The following is a 17,541-nucleotide window of genomic DNA, read 5'->3' as shown; positions in this document are numbered from 1 at the left end:
GTGTGTGTGTGTGTCCTTTCTCCAATATATTTCAAGCCGGAAGAATTTCCTTATTCCTGTCATAACCAATCATGCAAATAGATATGATTTCACTATCAATGTTCCATATCCTGGAGCAGTAATAGGCCTACCACTAACTAACCTTTCTTCACCATTCACATGCCAATGCCAAACTGTGCAAGCCATGAAGCTGAAAAAGGACATTCTTGGATATACTGACTCCTCTTCACTATGTACATACCATGCTCAGAAAGACATCAGAGGAACTGTTTCACATATAATGATTTTAATAGTGCTTTTTTGTCTATGCAATGATTTCTGATGCCATACAACAAATGCAACAACTAAGATTAAACCAAAAATACATTAAATGAATAAACATGCTGATCATAAAAAATAGCTTTACAAATAGTTTACATATCTGTACATTCTTTTTTTTTTTAATGAATTGTGTCCTTTAGCCTTGGAGACCAGTTTTACTGTGTACTGTATATAATCTTCATATTCTCTGAAACATTAATTAAAAAACCATGAGTACTTTCCCCACAGTGTGAAACTAGATTTGATGTGGGTAACCAGGGTAACCACAATTTTGTTCTTTTCTTTTTTTAACTTGTCACAGCTATTTCCTCACATTCTCCATTTGAATGCGTTATACTGAAGCCAGAAACAGAGGCATAGTCAGGTCAACAAACAAACAAACACAAACAAAAAACAAACAAAAACACAAGTCGATGTTTGTAAAGCCATTTTTCTCCAATCAAAATTTGCCATATAAAAATAGAGTGCTCATTGTCTATTATTTAAGGTCAGTAATACTGTGGAGCATATGGCAGTAGTGGGAAATGAAATGTGGTACTCCATCTATTAAACATGCTGTCTTAGTAGCAAATACATAAGCATGTCTAAATCCTGTATATGCTGCTTGGAATTCTCACGTGGAGCTCTGCACGAGAATGAAGATCTCAGAATGCAATGGCACATATACTGTAGTTAAACATACTACTTACGCCTGGTAACTATTGTCACAGATGACAGGTATAAAGAAGGAGAATCATGAACACAATGTTGGTGAGTTTAATAAGATTTCTCACAGCTAGATTATAAGTCTGACAGTACTGATTTGGCCAATCTATGGACGTGCGATGGCAGTATGGTGCTGAAAATCTTTGGGCTAATTTTCTGGACTCTCCGTGCCAAGTGTGGACTGAATGGGCATTTGTCATTTGTCATTTAAAGGCTGCCTCCATGAGTAGGTGCACAACTGGTTTGATGAAATCCGAGTGTCTGCATCTTTGAATTAATGGGGTGTGAACAATAATGTGAATATCGTTACTTGGTGTCTGTGCGGGGGGACAGCCCGAGGTGGGTATTCTCTGCACTCTGCACTTTTAGAGGCTGATGAAAGAAAAAAGACAAATGATGGGCAAAATGGAACGAGGAAAAGAGAGAAAACAAAATGACAGAGAATTCGACGGGGAGGAAGAGAGTGCGAGAGAGAGACAGACATGGCAGCGTTGGAAGGAGGAAAATCATAGCAGCGTGAGTGGCTATTCTCTTCCAGTCGACGTGAATCAGGACTGACGAACGCAACGCACCCTCAGAATGTTGCAGGAAAGAAACGCAGGAGCCGGAGCACAGCCAGAAGTGAGAGCTTGGATCTCCTGCTCATTCTTAACACCGGCATTGTGTTTTCTTCAATACCTTATTCCTTTTTCAGACAGGAGTGCAAGTATATATACATGGGTTATCACACAGAGAAAAAATCTAAGTTGAATTCAATTAGACATTTGATAATATTTAATAAAATAGTTCTGCAAAAGCCGGAGCATTACTTGACAAACCAAATGAGTCTTTCAGTGTATACAAATGAAATCCTGTGGAACGTTGAGCAACAGACGCTGACTGGCGATGAGAGATTCGTCCATGAACACACACTGCTTTGTCTCAATCGATCATGCCTGTTCCATTGTGTCTGTCACAGAGGAGTTGTGAGCTTTTTTTCTTTCCTTTTTTTTTTTGGCTCTGCCCAGTTTAATGTCTTCCTTCCTTCCCCCTTAAGACTGTTCAAAGCAGCACTGCGTTCCCTTTTGACATAGCCTAGCAGAATGAAAAGAATATATACGCAAAACAGTTTTCTGACATCAATTTGTCGCATTTTACTTTTGAACTAACCCTTGACTAATGCCCATATCCTATATACAGTAAAATAATCTATAATGAAAGTTGATATGAAATAAAGGTTGCCTGACATGTGAGGAACACTACTTCACCACTCTTCATAAACAAAACAATGCACCATTCAGACCCAGATGCATATGTTAGATATCTGTTAAACTGACTCTAAAACATATAATCTGTTTTACTCCCTGTGAGGGCAGCTGGCTACTCCTCCTTGTCATTTAGCATCATGTGTTAAGATGGCATGTGGTAAAATGTATGAAAAAAAGCTGGTATCTGTAAAGATCATTTTCACACACATTATGCAGTACTTAAAGACTGAAGGGCATGACTCACCTTACCTTTAGTTGTCAATGTCAGACACATGGTTCTCTATCTGTAAAGTGAAAAATAGAGACAATTTTTGAAAATGATTCCATGATGATTCTACCCTTTACTTACTTTGCTCTTCCATTACAGCTGTGAAATAAAAGGAAGTTGAAAATGTTTGTGTTGGTTGTGAGGACTGCGACCTTGATGGTGGATGAATGTGCGGTGGAACAGGCTGCTTCTGAAAAATGGAACCGTCCATTAGAGAGAGGGCTCAGCTCTCCGGTGGTTCACTCTAAATGCTCTTTAAATGGGCTAATAAATATAACAGAACGTGTGGTCACATTGAATTGCAGCTGAACCCAGATGGCACCTTCATTAACCTCTGATGTAGGTGACTGAACTTGAGAGGCAGAGAGCTGTGTCTCTGTGTTTGAACTTCCCCCACATACGTAGTGCAGGCTGAATGTCCTTCAACCGTTCGCTTAATTAAGGCGTACTTAGTTCCAAATGCCTCTATTAATGGCTTTTTTAAAGATATAATCTTTTAATAACCATGAAATACCAAGAAGTTTTCCAGATTATCATGCTTTACTTGAAAGTATGGTTGGTGAGAAGACCACTTGTACGATTCTGTTATCTGTACATTTGTCTAGATGTTTAACCGTTCATTCCAGTGCATACACTGTCCCTCACTCTCCCTGTTTAAGGGACATGGTGACTTTGTGAAATGTCCCCCCGGCAGGCCTCTGCCAGAGCTCTGAGCTCCATCTTAATTCAGCTGTCCTGTCGCTCCTGGTGCAGCCAAAAGGCACCCTCTGCTCCATTTTAATTACTGCGTGTGTGACAGTGGGTGGCAGACAGAGACCTGCTACAGCCCTGACAGGTGTCCCAGCAGCGGGTTCCTGTCGCCCTGTGCCCTCAGTCACTCACTCGTGCAGCCGTGGCACTCAGATCTGCGCGCATGAATAATTCCACATTTAATAGGGAGAGCGCTTATCTAGTCCCGGGCCTTTGTCGTCAGAGACATCGCCTGGCCTGTCTCACCACTCTCCCCCCCAAAAAAGTGGCCATACCAGATCGGTGCTGCCCTCTTCGTCGTAGTCATCCTCGCCACCGTCGGTCATCTCTCCGGCCTCTGCATCCAACGGCCCCTCCCCCGCCTCTTCGGCCGAGTTCTCCGCCGTCTCTGATATGGATTCCTCATGCAGTGAGTCACAGTTGTCTTCATACTTCCTCTGAGCCTCTGAGAGTGAGACACAGAGAGAAAAAGAGAGAGAGAGAGAGAGAGAGAGAGAGAGAGTGAGGGGGAGGGAGAGAGAGAGAGAGAGAGGGAATACTGCAACAATGGACGTGCTATTATAAAAAGAGATGTCAATCTCATTCAGAGCAAAATGACTACATCTGCAAAACTACTAATTAATCTGTGGGGACAAATCACACACATCTGAGGGTAAGGCTGCACTGTAGAGATATTAAGAACCTTTCTGAGGTCTGGGAAACTTTTGAAAAGTGTGACTCCTGTGTCTACTCTCTGAACACAAAAAAATAAATAAATTTATAGAGATGAAGTTCACTGTGTGGGAAATCCAAAACTAAAGATAAACAAGCAAGTCTTTGGGGCACTCATGATTTATGGCAGCAGACACAGGATATCTCCACAGGTGCTCTGGCTTCCTGTAGTTATATGAGCAGAGACTCTCTCCTTTTCTGCCATATGTCCTCTGGTTTCAGCTCACCATAAAAACCCTTCTTACAACCTCTGCATAGGAATCTTGTGTTTGTCATATAAGCACTGCTATAACGGAGAGCTTGGGCCTGATCTTGCTCAGCCTGTCGGAGTGATTGTGTGCGATCTTAAAATGACTCGGCCCTCCACCACTTCTGTTTGTCTTTGTCAGGTTCCCTTCCGCCCTCACCAGAGTCCATCCTCTGCTGTTTTTCTATTTTCTCCAGACGGCACAGGAGAGAGTCGATCTTCAGCTTGATCTGAGTAAGCTCACGCTTGATCGTCTGGAGCTGATCCGTCTTTACTGCAGATACAGAGAAACACGCAGTTTGTTTTTTAAGTCCCTATCTTAATCTATACATTTGTAAAATCCTTCACCTTTGCTATTTGTAATTCTTCTGTTTAAACTGTTTCATCTAAACTGTGCTAATACGTGGCAGAGCTATAATCTTGATAAATCTTAATTACCACTGGCTATCTTCAAAAAAGTCCTTGCAGAGAATGACACAAGGTTAAAACAAGGATACTGCTTCACACATGATTACTGTCCCTGTTAACAGAGTCATACTTGTTTGCAAGAAGGTTTCAACACCATATGAGACGAGTTTTGATCGACCTTATTAATAAAGAATAAGCTAACGAGTAAACACAAACTGCTATCCTGCAATATTGATTATTGTTTATAAATCTGCACCCTTAGTGGGGCCCTTATTGAAGAGAAACAGTTACAGCATCCTGAACTGTGTTTAAAAGCAATTTTTAAAGAAAGGAAAGTGTTCTGCCATTTATAGCAAGAGGATAGATACATCCCCAGTAAATGCTTTGTTGACAATTTCACAATTCAATGTTCACACATTCATGTGGAAAACGTTGATCCCTAGTGGACAGGTGAACGTCCATTTTGAGCAAGCTTAAATGCAGCTTTTTTGAAAATGTTTATCAGCCATGCTGCTGTTAGCTGGTATTTGGGCAAACCTCTGGACTGTTTTAGGTTGATGTTAGCTTGGAGCAGCATATCGACCAGGAAGATACAGCATAAATATTAGTTTTTTGACTCGCCTTCCATCCATAATGACGTAGCAAACTATCAGAAGTTGTTTAGATGCAGACAAATTCCCTGCACTTTTGACTAAAGATGTCAGACCAACAAGACGTTTGTCTCTTAAATGATTTGTCACTGTCACTTGTGGCGAATATGATAAAGCGCATGATTAAATAAGGTAAAGGGACATTCTGATTTCAGATTGTCTATAATGCAGTTGTGTTCACAACTTTTGCTTGCATCATAAATTTGAATTAGCATGCTTGCACACTGTAAGTTAGCAAGCTTTATACTCACAATGCCTCATACGGCTAATTGGTCTGCCTTTTTGTCTGTCATTCATAAAAATCTAAAGGATAAGAACAGAAACTTTCCTGCATTCAGTAAAGGAAAACATCTCTACAACGACACAAATAGTGTAAGTGCTAAAGCCAGGAAAGGAGAGACACAGAAGTTCCTTATGTTGTTTTGGCCATCACCTAAGTTTCCCAATGTGACAGGAATAAACACATGGTTTCATGTGAAATTAATAAAGAAAAAGCAAGGCAGTACATCACTCAAACAGGAAGGTGTCAAGTGGAAGATGGATAAGGGAGAATATGTGCCATTATGGAGAATGTTCCTCAGTCAGGCATGGCAAGGATAATGTTACTCTGGACAGCCATGGTCATTATCAACATTACACACTCTTAAATGACAGAAATTCATTTTTACTGAAGGCTGACTTTAACTGAATTTTTCAGGGTACATAAAGTCAGTGGGCAGCATGGCTAGTTGCCTCATAATCAAGCTTTAGCGGATCATATTAATAGATATTGTTGTGATTTAGATTACCATGGGAGAATAGCAGAGTGAAAAGTCAGACCTATTGCAAAACAGCATTATCACAATATGATATGCAACAAATATATTTCGTACATTTGAGCTAAAATGTCATCAAGCTACAGAAATAAATATTCTATGTAAGCTGTTTTTGTGGGGAAGAGCTATACATGACGTACAACATGTGTGAATCACATATAAAATTTAATTTGTACTTAAGAGAAAATTCTGAATATGAGAAAACAGCAAGTTCTTTTAAATGCAAACTATTCTAAGCTGCTCATACAATGAGGCGCAATGTGTGAATTTGCAGTGTGGTATTATAGCTCGCACGCACGCACGCACACGCACGCGCGCACACACAAATGAGTTGACAGCTGTCAGATTAACAGATTAATTTGAATATACTGAATATACATAAGTAGCTTGAAGGGACCACATTAATATAAAATAAAAACTGCGGGAGATGCTGTGGTCATGAGGAAGGCAGAGAGTATGTAAGACATGCGGATGGCCTGTAGGATCAGCTTCAGTTGTGGAAATGGTTCCTGACGTCCTTCAGAAGCAGTGAGTGTCATCTCGCTGATGTGAAAGTGAGAAAACGCTCTCCTATCTACTCAGGCTGAAGGTTCAACTTGGCAGCGATGCCCTGTGAGCCAAGAGGATGTTCAGAAAATGGAAACATTCTTAGAGCGGCCTGTCACTCATAGTCACTACCTCAAATCTGGTCCACGGCTTTGTGAGGAATATATAGCAAAGAAGATATACACCCACATGGTCCCCTAATGGATCTAATAATGGAGCAACGGAGAACAGCTTTCTGGTCACAGTTGCCATGACCACAGCTCTGGCTGCTCCGCCCCATTCTACCTCCTCTTAAAGTGATTCACCTGTGTGTTGTTGTCTATATATCCCCGTGGGCATTGTGAAGCATTGCTAATGATACTGGTAATGCTTTGGTTGACTGCTTGAATTGAGCAAAACTTCATCCTTTGTTCCTGCTTACTCTGCCGGTATCAGTTTGATGTATATTGTCGGTTTTTCTGGAGTTCCTATGTATGTGTCCTTCACTGCTAGTAATGCCATTGTGCACATACATTTGTTTTATCTTTATTTAATGCAAGTAAAAGACTATTCGCCCTTCTCTCTATAACAGAACACGGAAGAAGTCAGAACAACTCTACACTGCACAAATATGGAATGCATGTTCTCCAGTAACTATATTAGTATGTGCAGTAAGTGATTTATGCAGGTAATGATTTCTTAGCATTATATAGGTAATAAGCTATGCTAACTTATGTTTTCTGACTTGTCCATGCTGACTTATGCTGTATGTGTGTGTGTGTGTGTATATATATATATATGAAATTGCATAGTGTGCAATTTCAGACACTTTTCAGATTTGAGTGGCCACACCAGAAACAAGCATAGAATTTACACATGACAAGAGCCCAGCAAAAGCACCTAAAGTAAGTGATTTACTTTTATGAATATGCTATTTTCAGGATGTAGTTTTGCTGAATTCCATAAACCTTGGCAAGCTTTCACACAGAACAGACACTGAGTGACCTTGCGCTACTGTCACAGCCGTTAGCCATATGCACAAAATGTCAGAGAGGCCATATGTAAAATAAGGCATATTCCAAAGGAGATTTGTCTAGATGTGTGTGTGTGTGTGTGTGTGTGTGTGTGTGTGTGTGTGTGTGTGTGTGTGTGTGTGTGTGTGAAAGTGCGTGCGGGTGTGTGTGTGTGTGTGTGTGTGTGTGTGTGTGTGTGTCCATACAAGTACATAAAAATGCTTTCAAAGATACTAGTGCTGGTGAAGAATATATATTCCATCAATTACATTTCTTAGTGCTCTCTCATCATCAAAAAATAACAAGCAAGTGTAGAATACACTGTCCACAAAGACTTAACACCAACTCCATATTGCACCCCCCCCCCCCCATATCCACTGCAGCATATGGCTATACTATCATACACGTCTTGGCCTGGGGTAGGAGACAGTCTTGTTTGATGATAAGGGAGGGGAAAGCAGGGTCTCCTTTATCATTGACTTCAGTCCTATTGCCTTTGGTTACTACCTTGACAAGACAATAGATCCGTACATGATAAACACACACCATTTCATCACCCTTTCATTCTCCAACAAGAAAGTCAAAATTCACTGCTCTTTGGATAAACTTCAGATCTAACTCTGGTTTCTAATTCCCCAAAAGTCTAATCTTTGGCCCGAGCTGGGCTGCCTTCCATTATCATGGACAAAACAAGAACTCTGAGATGACAAAGATTCAAGCAGAAGTGTTTTGCGCTTGCTGCTTGGTTATTTCTATTCTTGAACTGCTTTGATACAAGCCAAGCCCTAGAAAGGCTGCCATCACAGAGCTAAGAGCATTAGTGTCATGCACAAAGCTTAAATCTCCAGGTCTCACTTCCACAGGAAGGGTCAGCTGGTAAGCCCACACTGCCTCATTCTCAAGGGTTAGGGATAAAATCTTAAATAGTGCAATTCATTGTACATTTCAAGCATACGCAGTGCAGCATGATCTATCCTCGTGCTTGCTTCTTCTGCAGAGAGCTGGCGTCTGGCAATACATGCATCCAATTCAAAATCAAAGTGACAACTTTAGGCGAGAGGCAGCTGCTTTCATCGGCAGACATGCAGTCATGCTCTGAGGAAAATCAATACAAAACTCCCATGAAATTAATGAAAAACAAATTTTTCCCATTTTGTCTGTTTTCTTGGTGTAAGGAGGAGCGCTACTGGCCAACCTCTAGGCCAATAACACAGCAGTGAGCAATGAGGAATACACTTTATAAACTTCAAATTATTATTATTAGGTCACCAGCACCAAAGAATTACAATTCCATTATTTACAACGATTTTAATATAAAATCTCAAATGTTTTTGTGTACTAAATTACAAAATTGTTGTGTGCTAATACATTTTTTTTGGTGGTGGGAGCTGGGGAGGAAGTTGAAGGAGTCGGAGGAGGTGATTTGTCACACTGTGGTGAAGACTGACTACTGACTACAAAACTCTGGACTGCAAAACACAACGCAAAAAAAACAACAACAAAAAAACACCATTCAGCAAACAAATACCTCATTTTAAAATGCAGGTCCTGCTCTGCCATGGAATAAGCACTGATGGTGATCCAGTCAGAGCGAGGGGCCCGGTCTGCATGGTTTGCCTGCTACAAATGTGCTTTTGCCTCTGCCTAGACTTACGTTTTAGTCCGGAGGAGAGGGATGAGGAAGAGGAGGAGGGGGGCCGCGAAGATGAAGAGGTGGATGTTTTGATGGAGAAGGACGTCTTCCCTCTTCGTGTGGATGGCATCACAACCCGTGAGCGCTTTAGTGGGATGACCGCCCTCGGAGGCGGGGCCACCCGCCCATGATAGTCAAAGAGCCTGGACGTGAAAACCAGAGGTTTAGTACAGTTCCACTCACACTGCACTCTGGGTACATTGGCATTAGTTTTGCATCGGAGCAGGGTTAGACGTTTAGCAAGTTTCCCGTTTTGACACACATGATTTATATGTATAAATCTGAAGAAGATTCCAGGTGAGTAACTGCAGTGTACTGTAGTAAAAAATGTAATCAATACTGTAGTGAAGTACACAAGGTTTCTAGAGAAAGGAGCACTTTGCATGCATAGCTGACCTCTGACTGAAACATCCTGTTTCTCTGGAAACCTTTTGTACTTCACCGCAATTTTGACATCTTGGATCACCGCATCTTCTTCAGATATATATCAGAGCCCAGCACATTTCACAGTCAATCCTGGATTGCTGAATAGCTGAAATTTACTAAATAAAAAATTGTGTGTGTGAATTCAGAAACACATATCCTGCCTCACCAAATGTTCTGCACGTTAATTGCACTGTGTGAATTATGATGTAATGTATTCAGTAGATTTGCATCTGAGGTAAGGCTATATTTTATTTTTTAAACAATTCTCAAAGAGTGGAAGATGAGACAAACATGAAAATGTCAAACTGATCTATGTGCTCTTACACTCACACATGCTGGCATGCTCTAAATCTCGTGGCTCAGATGACATTTAGCAAAATGTCTCCACTGATAGAAGCCTTGATCATAAGACAGGAAATTAGTGCAAGAGAGCATGGCTTCCTCCATCTTAGGGATTTGCTCTATTCACTCAATTCTAATTGATTTTTCACATTAAACATTTCTTTAATTTTTTTTGTTTTCTCTCTCCATGAGGAAAACACATGGGTGTGTGAGTTTGACGACAGTGAAGGTTACAACAGCACTGCTCTTTGTGAATGCCAAAACTAATCGCGTTTGCACTTTTCATGTTCTTTTTTCTACCTTGTTCGTCACAGTGATGAACATACACATCTGTTAAAGGCCAATAAAACATGTAATCCTGCAGTGATGAACCACATTCATTCTGCATCAGCTATCAGCACTATCAGTTGCTTAAACCGAACATGAACATTGATCTGCAAACACTAAAACAGATCACTTCCATTATGATAGCAGGTTAAAAGTAATTACGTACCGATTATAGAAATCATCACGGTAGTAGTCATAGTCAAACTCATAACCACTGAAAAAGCGAGAAAAAAAGGTTAACGAAACTGGCATTTGTCAATCAAATTTAATAAAGAACACATTAAGTATGGCTTTTGCATAGATTTCATTAATACCTTAGTAACACACACATACATGCACACACACACACACACACACACACATTAGCACTCTGACAGGTTCTTCTTTCCTGTGCTGCGGTACACTGGCCCAAACGTAGCTCTGGGATCTGCTCTGCATTTCACTTCGAGGTAAGTTAAGGATGGCAGAGACACACATGGAGGATGCTATGTTTCATTCAAACTAAAGCGGGCCAAAATGTTTACATACAATAATTAATATCAAGTCACCTTGCTATTCATTGAAAGCAACAGAATTTTAATCATCTCTGTAGCCGTAGCAAACTATTCAGGTATCCAATGCATATTTCAATTCCAAATGTATTTTTTTAATCTAAGGATAGCTGTCTGTGATTGGCACAGTTCAGGTATGGTAGGCTGTCCACAAAACAATTTCCCTGTGTTTACGTAAAGCACGGCTTCTTCCCCAATGCATTAAACCCGCCACAAGCCCGAGACTCACACGGTGCGGAATAGCCTGCAGGTCACGTGGAGTGGGTGGAGGATTGAGGAGTGGGGACTATGGAATATGGAGCGGTGTGACAGAGCAGAGCTCAAATTGCTTTCAGCACAATGGCAAGCCTTTTCAGCCTGCTAATCCCAGCCAGGTCACCATGGGCACAGCGTTTGTCTCCAACACAACAAGCCTCCTGCTGCTTGTAGTCCCCAAAACACACCCTTCCATACATCATTATTATCCAGCCAAATGGAACACCAAATGGACCCCCCCCCCCTCCAAATTTTAATTAAATTTCATTAAGAAAGCAATTACCATTTAAAACAGCTCTTTGATGGTTCAGCCATCGTCCTGTTATATTTCCATAATTAACAGGAGTTACATAGCGGGCATGTTGAAATGTACTGTTAAAATGCAAATCAACTTTCAATGAATTTGCAATATCAAAAAACAAAACTGGAAGAAATAAATAAACGAGAATGCAACGATAGCTAATGGAAACGCTATATGTACAATGAGAGCAGCGAAACAAAAGCAATGAGAGATTTCAGAGAAGTGCTGCAACCGGGGAAATAATAGTCTCAGTGGGTATCTTCACATGCAAGCCTCATTACTTTCCTGCCCCTTTCCAACACTGACAACAAACCTTTCTATTTGCTTTATGGAAGCCCGGAATCCAAAGCCAATCAGTGCTCTTTGACAGCAAAAAAACAATTCTGTTTGACCTGTTTTCCATGTACCCGCCTTACTGCCAATTTACTGATATGATTTTCAGGTGATCAATCGTGGATCTCCTCCATGCATGCCACTTTGATCTTTAGTCCTTTTTTTTGCGTTATTGTAAACATAGTGGATCGTAATTTGGTAAAACAAATGGGGGAAGCAGAGCTGTTGGCTTGTGGTTTGATATTGCTACCTACACTTTTCTCCATCTTCTCTCAAATATGAATTCCAGTTGCTGCTTTGGCCACAAACAGCCTCTTGCTACGCACGTTTCGCCTGTTCTCCGTATGCTCGGGAAAAGCTTGAAAGGAAGGCATTGTGCTGCACTTCACATGCGCTGCTAGTCTCAGCACACATCTCTGAGGCTCAGCCTTCCCAATCCCAGCATCCGAGACAGCAGCCAAAAGCCCCACCGACCAGCCGCATCCAGCCCCCCCCGTGTGCTTCTTTCATAGCTGGTTTTCAGATCTTTATATCTTTGCTAAGACTTTGCGGAGTGTCACGACGAGGCCACCCGAATGTGGCATAAGCACAACTTCGGCTGGACTGTGGCTAAACAAAGACACAATGCTGCTCTGGGCCTGATCATTCGAGAGACAAAAAATGCACACTGAATTTCTCAGCTATCCTGAAAAGTGATGATTGCATTTCTCAGCTATCCTGATGATCCTAATCTGCCCTACTTATTCCTCCTTCCTGAAATAAATGCAGCCTTTCAAAGGAAAATATTATGCAGCAAAGGTTATAATAACAATGTGGCTGTTTGTCAAGCACACATAACCTTTTAGGACATTTATTCAGGTAAAATAACATACTGGCAATAACATAATTGTACATTTGGCACAGATAGTTAACAAACACGGACAATCAAACACGCTTGAATCTTTTTAGTTATGGCCAACAGCAGAAGACCAGGGAAGATGTAAGTAGAGACACTCACGTGTAGACAGCAGACAGGGGTCGTTTGGAGCCAGCTTTGGGCCTGTATGGTTTGGGCTCTCCTGCCATGTTAATATCTGCACACACACACACACACACACACACACACACACACACACACAGAAGACAGTTCCATCACAGTCACACATCTGTTCCCTTCTCCATCTTCACAGGACTGCACATCCAGACTTTCCAAGCTTTCTACACTGGCGCCATGCTATTGACAGCACTGGATTACTCCTTCTCTACCACAGTACAATAATTAATTGGCAATCTACCGGCTATTTGCGGTTTTAAAATGTTTTTGTGGTTTATATGCATAAGAGCTATAGTGATTTCACTTCCAGGGTTAGATAATGAGCCTGGAGTACCGCATTAGCCAGACTGAATTGCACTTTTGAGTCACGTGTGTTCTTTCACATGCAGCTTTTATGAATAATGAGATTTTGGGCATAATGGTATTTTTCTATACATTAGATTAGCAATTTCTGATATTATTTATAAGTCCCGTTCTCTATACCACAACTGCTTTTCAACACGGTGGAGCCAGTGCAATCTCATTGGTCTGTAAATTGATCTGAAAGACTGCGTAGCTACAGTAAACATTTAACAAACATTCATTGCTACATAGGTCCCTCTGTGCATTTGTCTGTTTGTGCATATTTTCTTATTTTGAAAATGAGGTAAATGTGTGTGAACAATGTCATACTACAGTATTACAAAATCAGTTATTTGTTTATTTGTTTTTGTCAACTTCAAGATTTTTCCGCCCTCGGTGTCCGCCAACAGCATACCTGCCTATAACCTGAAGTTCCCAAAGCAAAGCCTCACAAGATCCTCATTAATGGACTATTGAATTCACCTGTAGCTCATTACATGTACCTATTTAATCACTTGTTTTGTTCAGTCACTGCAAAGTATTGCCACTATTCAATCATGCATACTGAGTGTTTTTCCAGTTACTGTTTCCTATTCTGTAGCTGCCAAACTGGTTTGTTCTCTACTCTGTTGATGTCTTTGCCTGATCTATTTGGTTTCCTCTGCCTTATATTGTTCTTTTCTGGTTTTGACCTGGACTGTTTTTGCACTGTGTTTTTGGATGACTCCTGGGTTTGCTAATCTGTCGGCTCTGGTTCTGACACTTGCTTTTGTTAATACTATGATTCCGGATTTTCCCAACATAAATAAAATGCCATTTTTTTCCTCTGCAAGCATCTGATTAGTTCTGTAATGTCACATATCCATAATCTGCCAATAAAGGTAGTGACTGTGACCTTTACTATAAGAAATCCATACTTGAAAAAGCAGCTGGCACACAGAAATATTTTGGAAAACCCTGATTTTAGTCTAAAGCACAACCGCCTTCAGAACAGAAAACAGCTGTATCTTTCCACCAGTTTATGAACTACAACGTTATGTCCTGATTTCTTTTTACCTTTAATGACACAATCATGACATGTAATATGTCCAAACATTTCATGTTTCTCATATCAGACTCGTAGGAGAAACAATGAAATCTTGTATTTGTTCATTTCAACAATAAGCAAAGAATACCAAAACGTTGATTTTATTTTTGTCAGTTAACACATTTTCCTTAAATACCAGTATGCATTAATCCAACAGATATTTGCATTGGTGTTTTTCTCATGTGCATGTTCTAAACAAATACAGAAAGCATTTGGGCAAATAAACAGGTGTATTGTTTCAGCAGAGTGAGAGAGGACCGCTGTGGGATTTTCTATACTAAAAACCTTTGGGTCTCATCAAACAGGATTATTCCTTATCTTATTTATACGTTCCACTGCCTGAATCTTACAGTGTTTTGTAAATATGGAATTGGAGCTAGAAAAAAAACTGAAATGCATGGCTTAATTTCAGTGACAGCACCAGTATGAATGTCCCACTGTGCCTGTTGACTTTATATGCATCTGTTCCCATGATGCAGTCATTTTGATGAATGCATGGAGTTGCTTCACAGAGCTTCTAAAACACCATAATCCCATTATTTGGGTTGATCTGTTTAGCAGAGATTAATACAACATGATTTCACATCCAGGACTCAAACTGTCTCGTGCTGATGTGGGACTCTACGCCCCACATAATGCACCATGCTCTAAATCGCATAGTCCTCTCACAGCTATCTAAAGAAACTGACTTACCTTTGTGGCTAAAGTTTTATAGACAAATAATCATTAAGTGGGGGAAGTTAGGCTTTTACACACGGCTAGCCAGTGCTGTGGGACCACAAGCACTTGTCCGTAAGCCCCAGTTGACAAGCAGTTGACTGCAGGGACAGATTTAATACAGTGTGACTGTGCTGTCCGCAGCAGGGTAGGGACCTCAGCAGAGAGGTACCCGTCAAGGCAGAAAGCCGAGAAAAGAAAAAGCAGAGAAAAAAAGAAAGATTAGAAATATATATATATATATATATATATATATATATATATATATATATATATATATATTATATATATATATATATATATATATATGGAGGCAAGGATAAAGGAAAACAGGGGCGAAAGTGGGAAAGTGGGAGTGAGAGACAGTGAGATGTACAAACAGAGATAGTGAGGGAGACAAAGAAATTGCACTGTGGGAGATCCAAGACAGGAAGGCAGACAGACAGGGAGAGAGAGAGAGAGAGAGAGAGAGAGAGAGAGAGAGAGAGAGAGAGAGAGAGAGACAAAAAAAACAAAAAAAAGAAAGAGAGAGAGAGAGATGTCATAGCTATACTTTAGCCATCTCATTTCAGTTGTGAAGAGCAAGAAGTTGTGGTTACGGTGAGGAATATTTATTCGTCTGCTTGCCTCAGCTCTGGTGGTTGCCTGGAGACCCGGCAGAGCCGAGTGGCGCTCTCCATGGTGCTGAAAGCCGAGTAGCATGGAGAGAGGCATCAGCTTTTTGGACTAAAGGGGGAAATGAAAGCTCCCCATTCACATGGGCAGTGCCTCAGAGTCTCCTACAGCATTCAAAACAAGTACCATCGACACAGAGCCTCAGTGGGTATTCTGAATACACTTGTATCCGTGTTGATACCTTGGTTCATCACAGAGCAAGAGAAATGTGAGAACAGGATATGTGTCTTAATATTACAATATTGTCAATCATCTTAAATTACATTAAGAAATCTCTTCCCAGTAAAAAATAATTAAAGAGGAAAAATTACTTGCTGCATAACTTATCATTAAGCTCCAATATGCTGCAAGGTACAGTAAGTCCTGAATTCCTGCTTGAATGTGCTGCAAGCTGATTTGTTTCCATTCTAAAATCTTTTGTTTCATTTCTCTATCTGTCCTTTCTTTGTGGAGAGCAAATCAAATCAGCAATCAAATAACCCCTGCGGCTTTCATCTGTGCAGTTGAGAGGATAAGCAAAAGTTGTTCTTTTCAGCTGATGCAGAACTGGCATGTCCAGATGCAAATCTTAAACACTGCAGAAGGAGAAATGCCAAACCAATTTCACATCACCAGTTAAACTCAGAACTTCTCCAAGAAACACTTATGAGTGCTGAGAGCTTTCCTCAGCACATATACCCAAGGCCCCTCCGATCCCTACAAATCCATAATTTGGGAGATTGAAATGTAAATTCTAATCAATGATTAAATATTCAGGTACCTGATATACATATATAACTAGCATGACTGTATAAACTGAATGCAATCATGAGTGCAAAGAGGCTTAATCCTCACAATGGATTTGCATTAAATCATTATAATTTTTAAAGATAATATATACATGCTTTCTTTAATTGTTCATCTGGCTGAATAAACTACAAGGAAGAAGGGAGAAGTGGTGAAAATCATATGACAGTGAGGCAATGTGGCCAAAGTGAAACTCTTGGGTAGAGAGACAGAAAGAGACTGTGTGTGAGAGAGCAGTATAACGTGAGGGTGATTGAAAAAGGAAAACAGAGAGACATATAAAGAAATGTGCTCGAGTGAACATAAATTGCAGAGTCAGTCCAGCGTGAAGCTGAGAGATGCTAACGAAGGCTGAGTCTCCTGCAGCTCCTCTCAGCTCCTCATCTCTCATATGCAAGCAGACAAGAACCACCTCCATCAAAGCTCCTCCAGAGCTCCTGAGGAGAGCTGTCAGTCTGGGGCCTGGCATCTCACAACAGAGTGCACACAGAAGACTAGAATGGTCACAGTGCCAAAACAATGATTTTATCACATTAAATTGTTCATGCTATACAACTGTATATACAATATATATTGTCAACAATGTTGCAAGTGTGGCTAACCTTATACTGGGAAACAAAGCATATTCACTCTTTTATAGTGAAAATCGTGAAAGGTGTTAAGGAAAGCGAATGATACAATAGGAGTACAATGTCAATGAGGGCAGCTGTGTAACTTCAACCCGCAAAAGTCCTATGTTGGCCTTTTAAGAGCTTTCAAAAAGCACAGCAGCTTTGCAGTTTCATGATAAGACAAATTAAATTATAAAGCACTGCTCTTTTGAGAAAAGCATTTGGGAAGCAGTGCAGTATCACAGGGCCAAATTTAAACTAAATGCTGCCTCTCAGTGCGTTACAGTAAAGTCACGTCTCAGCTGGTCATCGCAGACGTGCAGCCTGAGTTGCCTTCATGTAGTGGCATTTCAGCACTCAGTGACATACTTTACCACAAAGGCCAGCTGACATTTGGTCGGC

The 17,541-nt window shown here is 40.6% G+C and overlaps 1 protein-coding gene across 5 annotated transcripts in view; it reads right to left on the bottom strand.

The window, feature by feature from the left end:
* Nucleotides 1-269: 269 nt before the first annotated feature.
* The window catches only part of LOC113579399 (RNA-binding Raly-like protein), a 105,658-nt gene continuing 88,386 nt past the window's right edge, over nt 270-17,541 (bottom strand). For 4 of the 5 annotated variants that reach the window (XM_035530424.1, XM_035530423.1, XM_035530421.1 and 1 more), the window contains 7 exons: nt 12,886-12,961; nt 10,615-10,662; nt 9,315-9,496; nt 4,410-4,523; nt 3,567-3,736; nt 2,518-2,557; nt 270-2,100 (listed from right to left, as the gene is read on the bottom strand). In XM_035530424.1, the coding sequence (XP_035386317.1) occupies nt 2,525-2,557; nt 3,567-3,736; nt 4,410-4,523; nt 9,315-9,496; nt 10,615-10,662; nt 12,886-12,961 (623 nt within the window). In that variant the 3' untranslated portion in view covers nt 270-2,100; nt 2,518-2,524. The remainder of the gene's footprint in view (nt 2,101-2,517; nt 2,558-3,566; nt 3,737-4,409; nt 4,524-9,314; nt 9,497-10,614; nt 10,663-12,885; nt 12,962-17,541) is intronic. The other variant, XM_035530422.1, reaches the window with a different exon arrangement.

This window comes from Electrophorus electricus, chromosome 10, assembly GCF_013358815.1.
Source record: "Electrophorus electricus isolate fEleEle1 chromosome 10, fEleEle1.pri, whole genome shotgun sequence".
In the NCBI taxonomy this organism is placed as follows: Eukaryota; Metazoa; Chordata; class Actinopteri; order Gymnotiformes; family Gymnotidae; genus Electrophorus; species Electrophorus electricus.
This window is presented reverse-complemented; position numbering and strand designations above follow the sequence as displayed.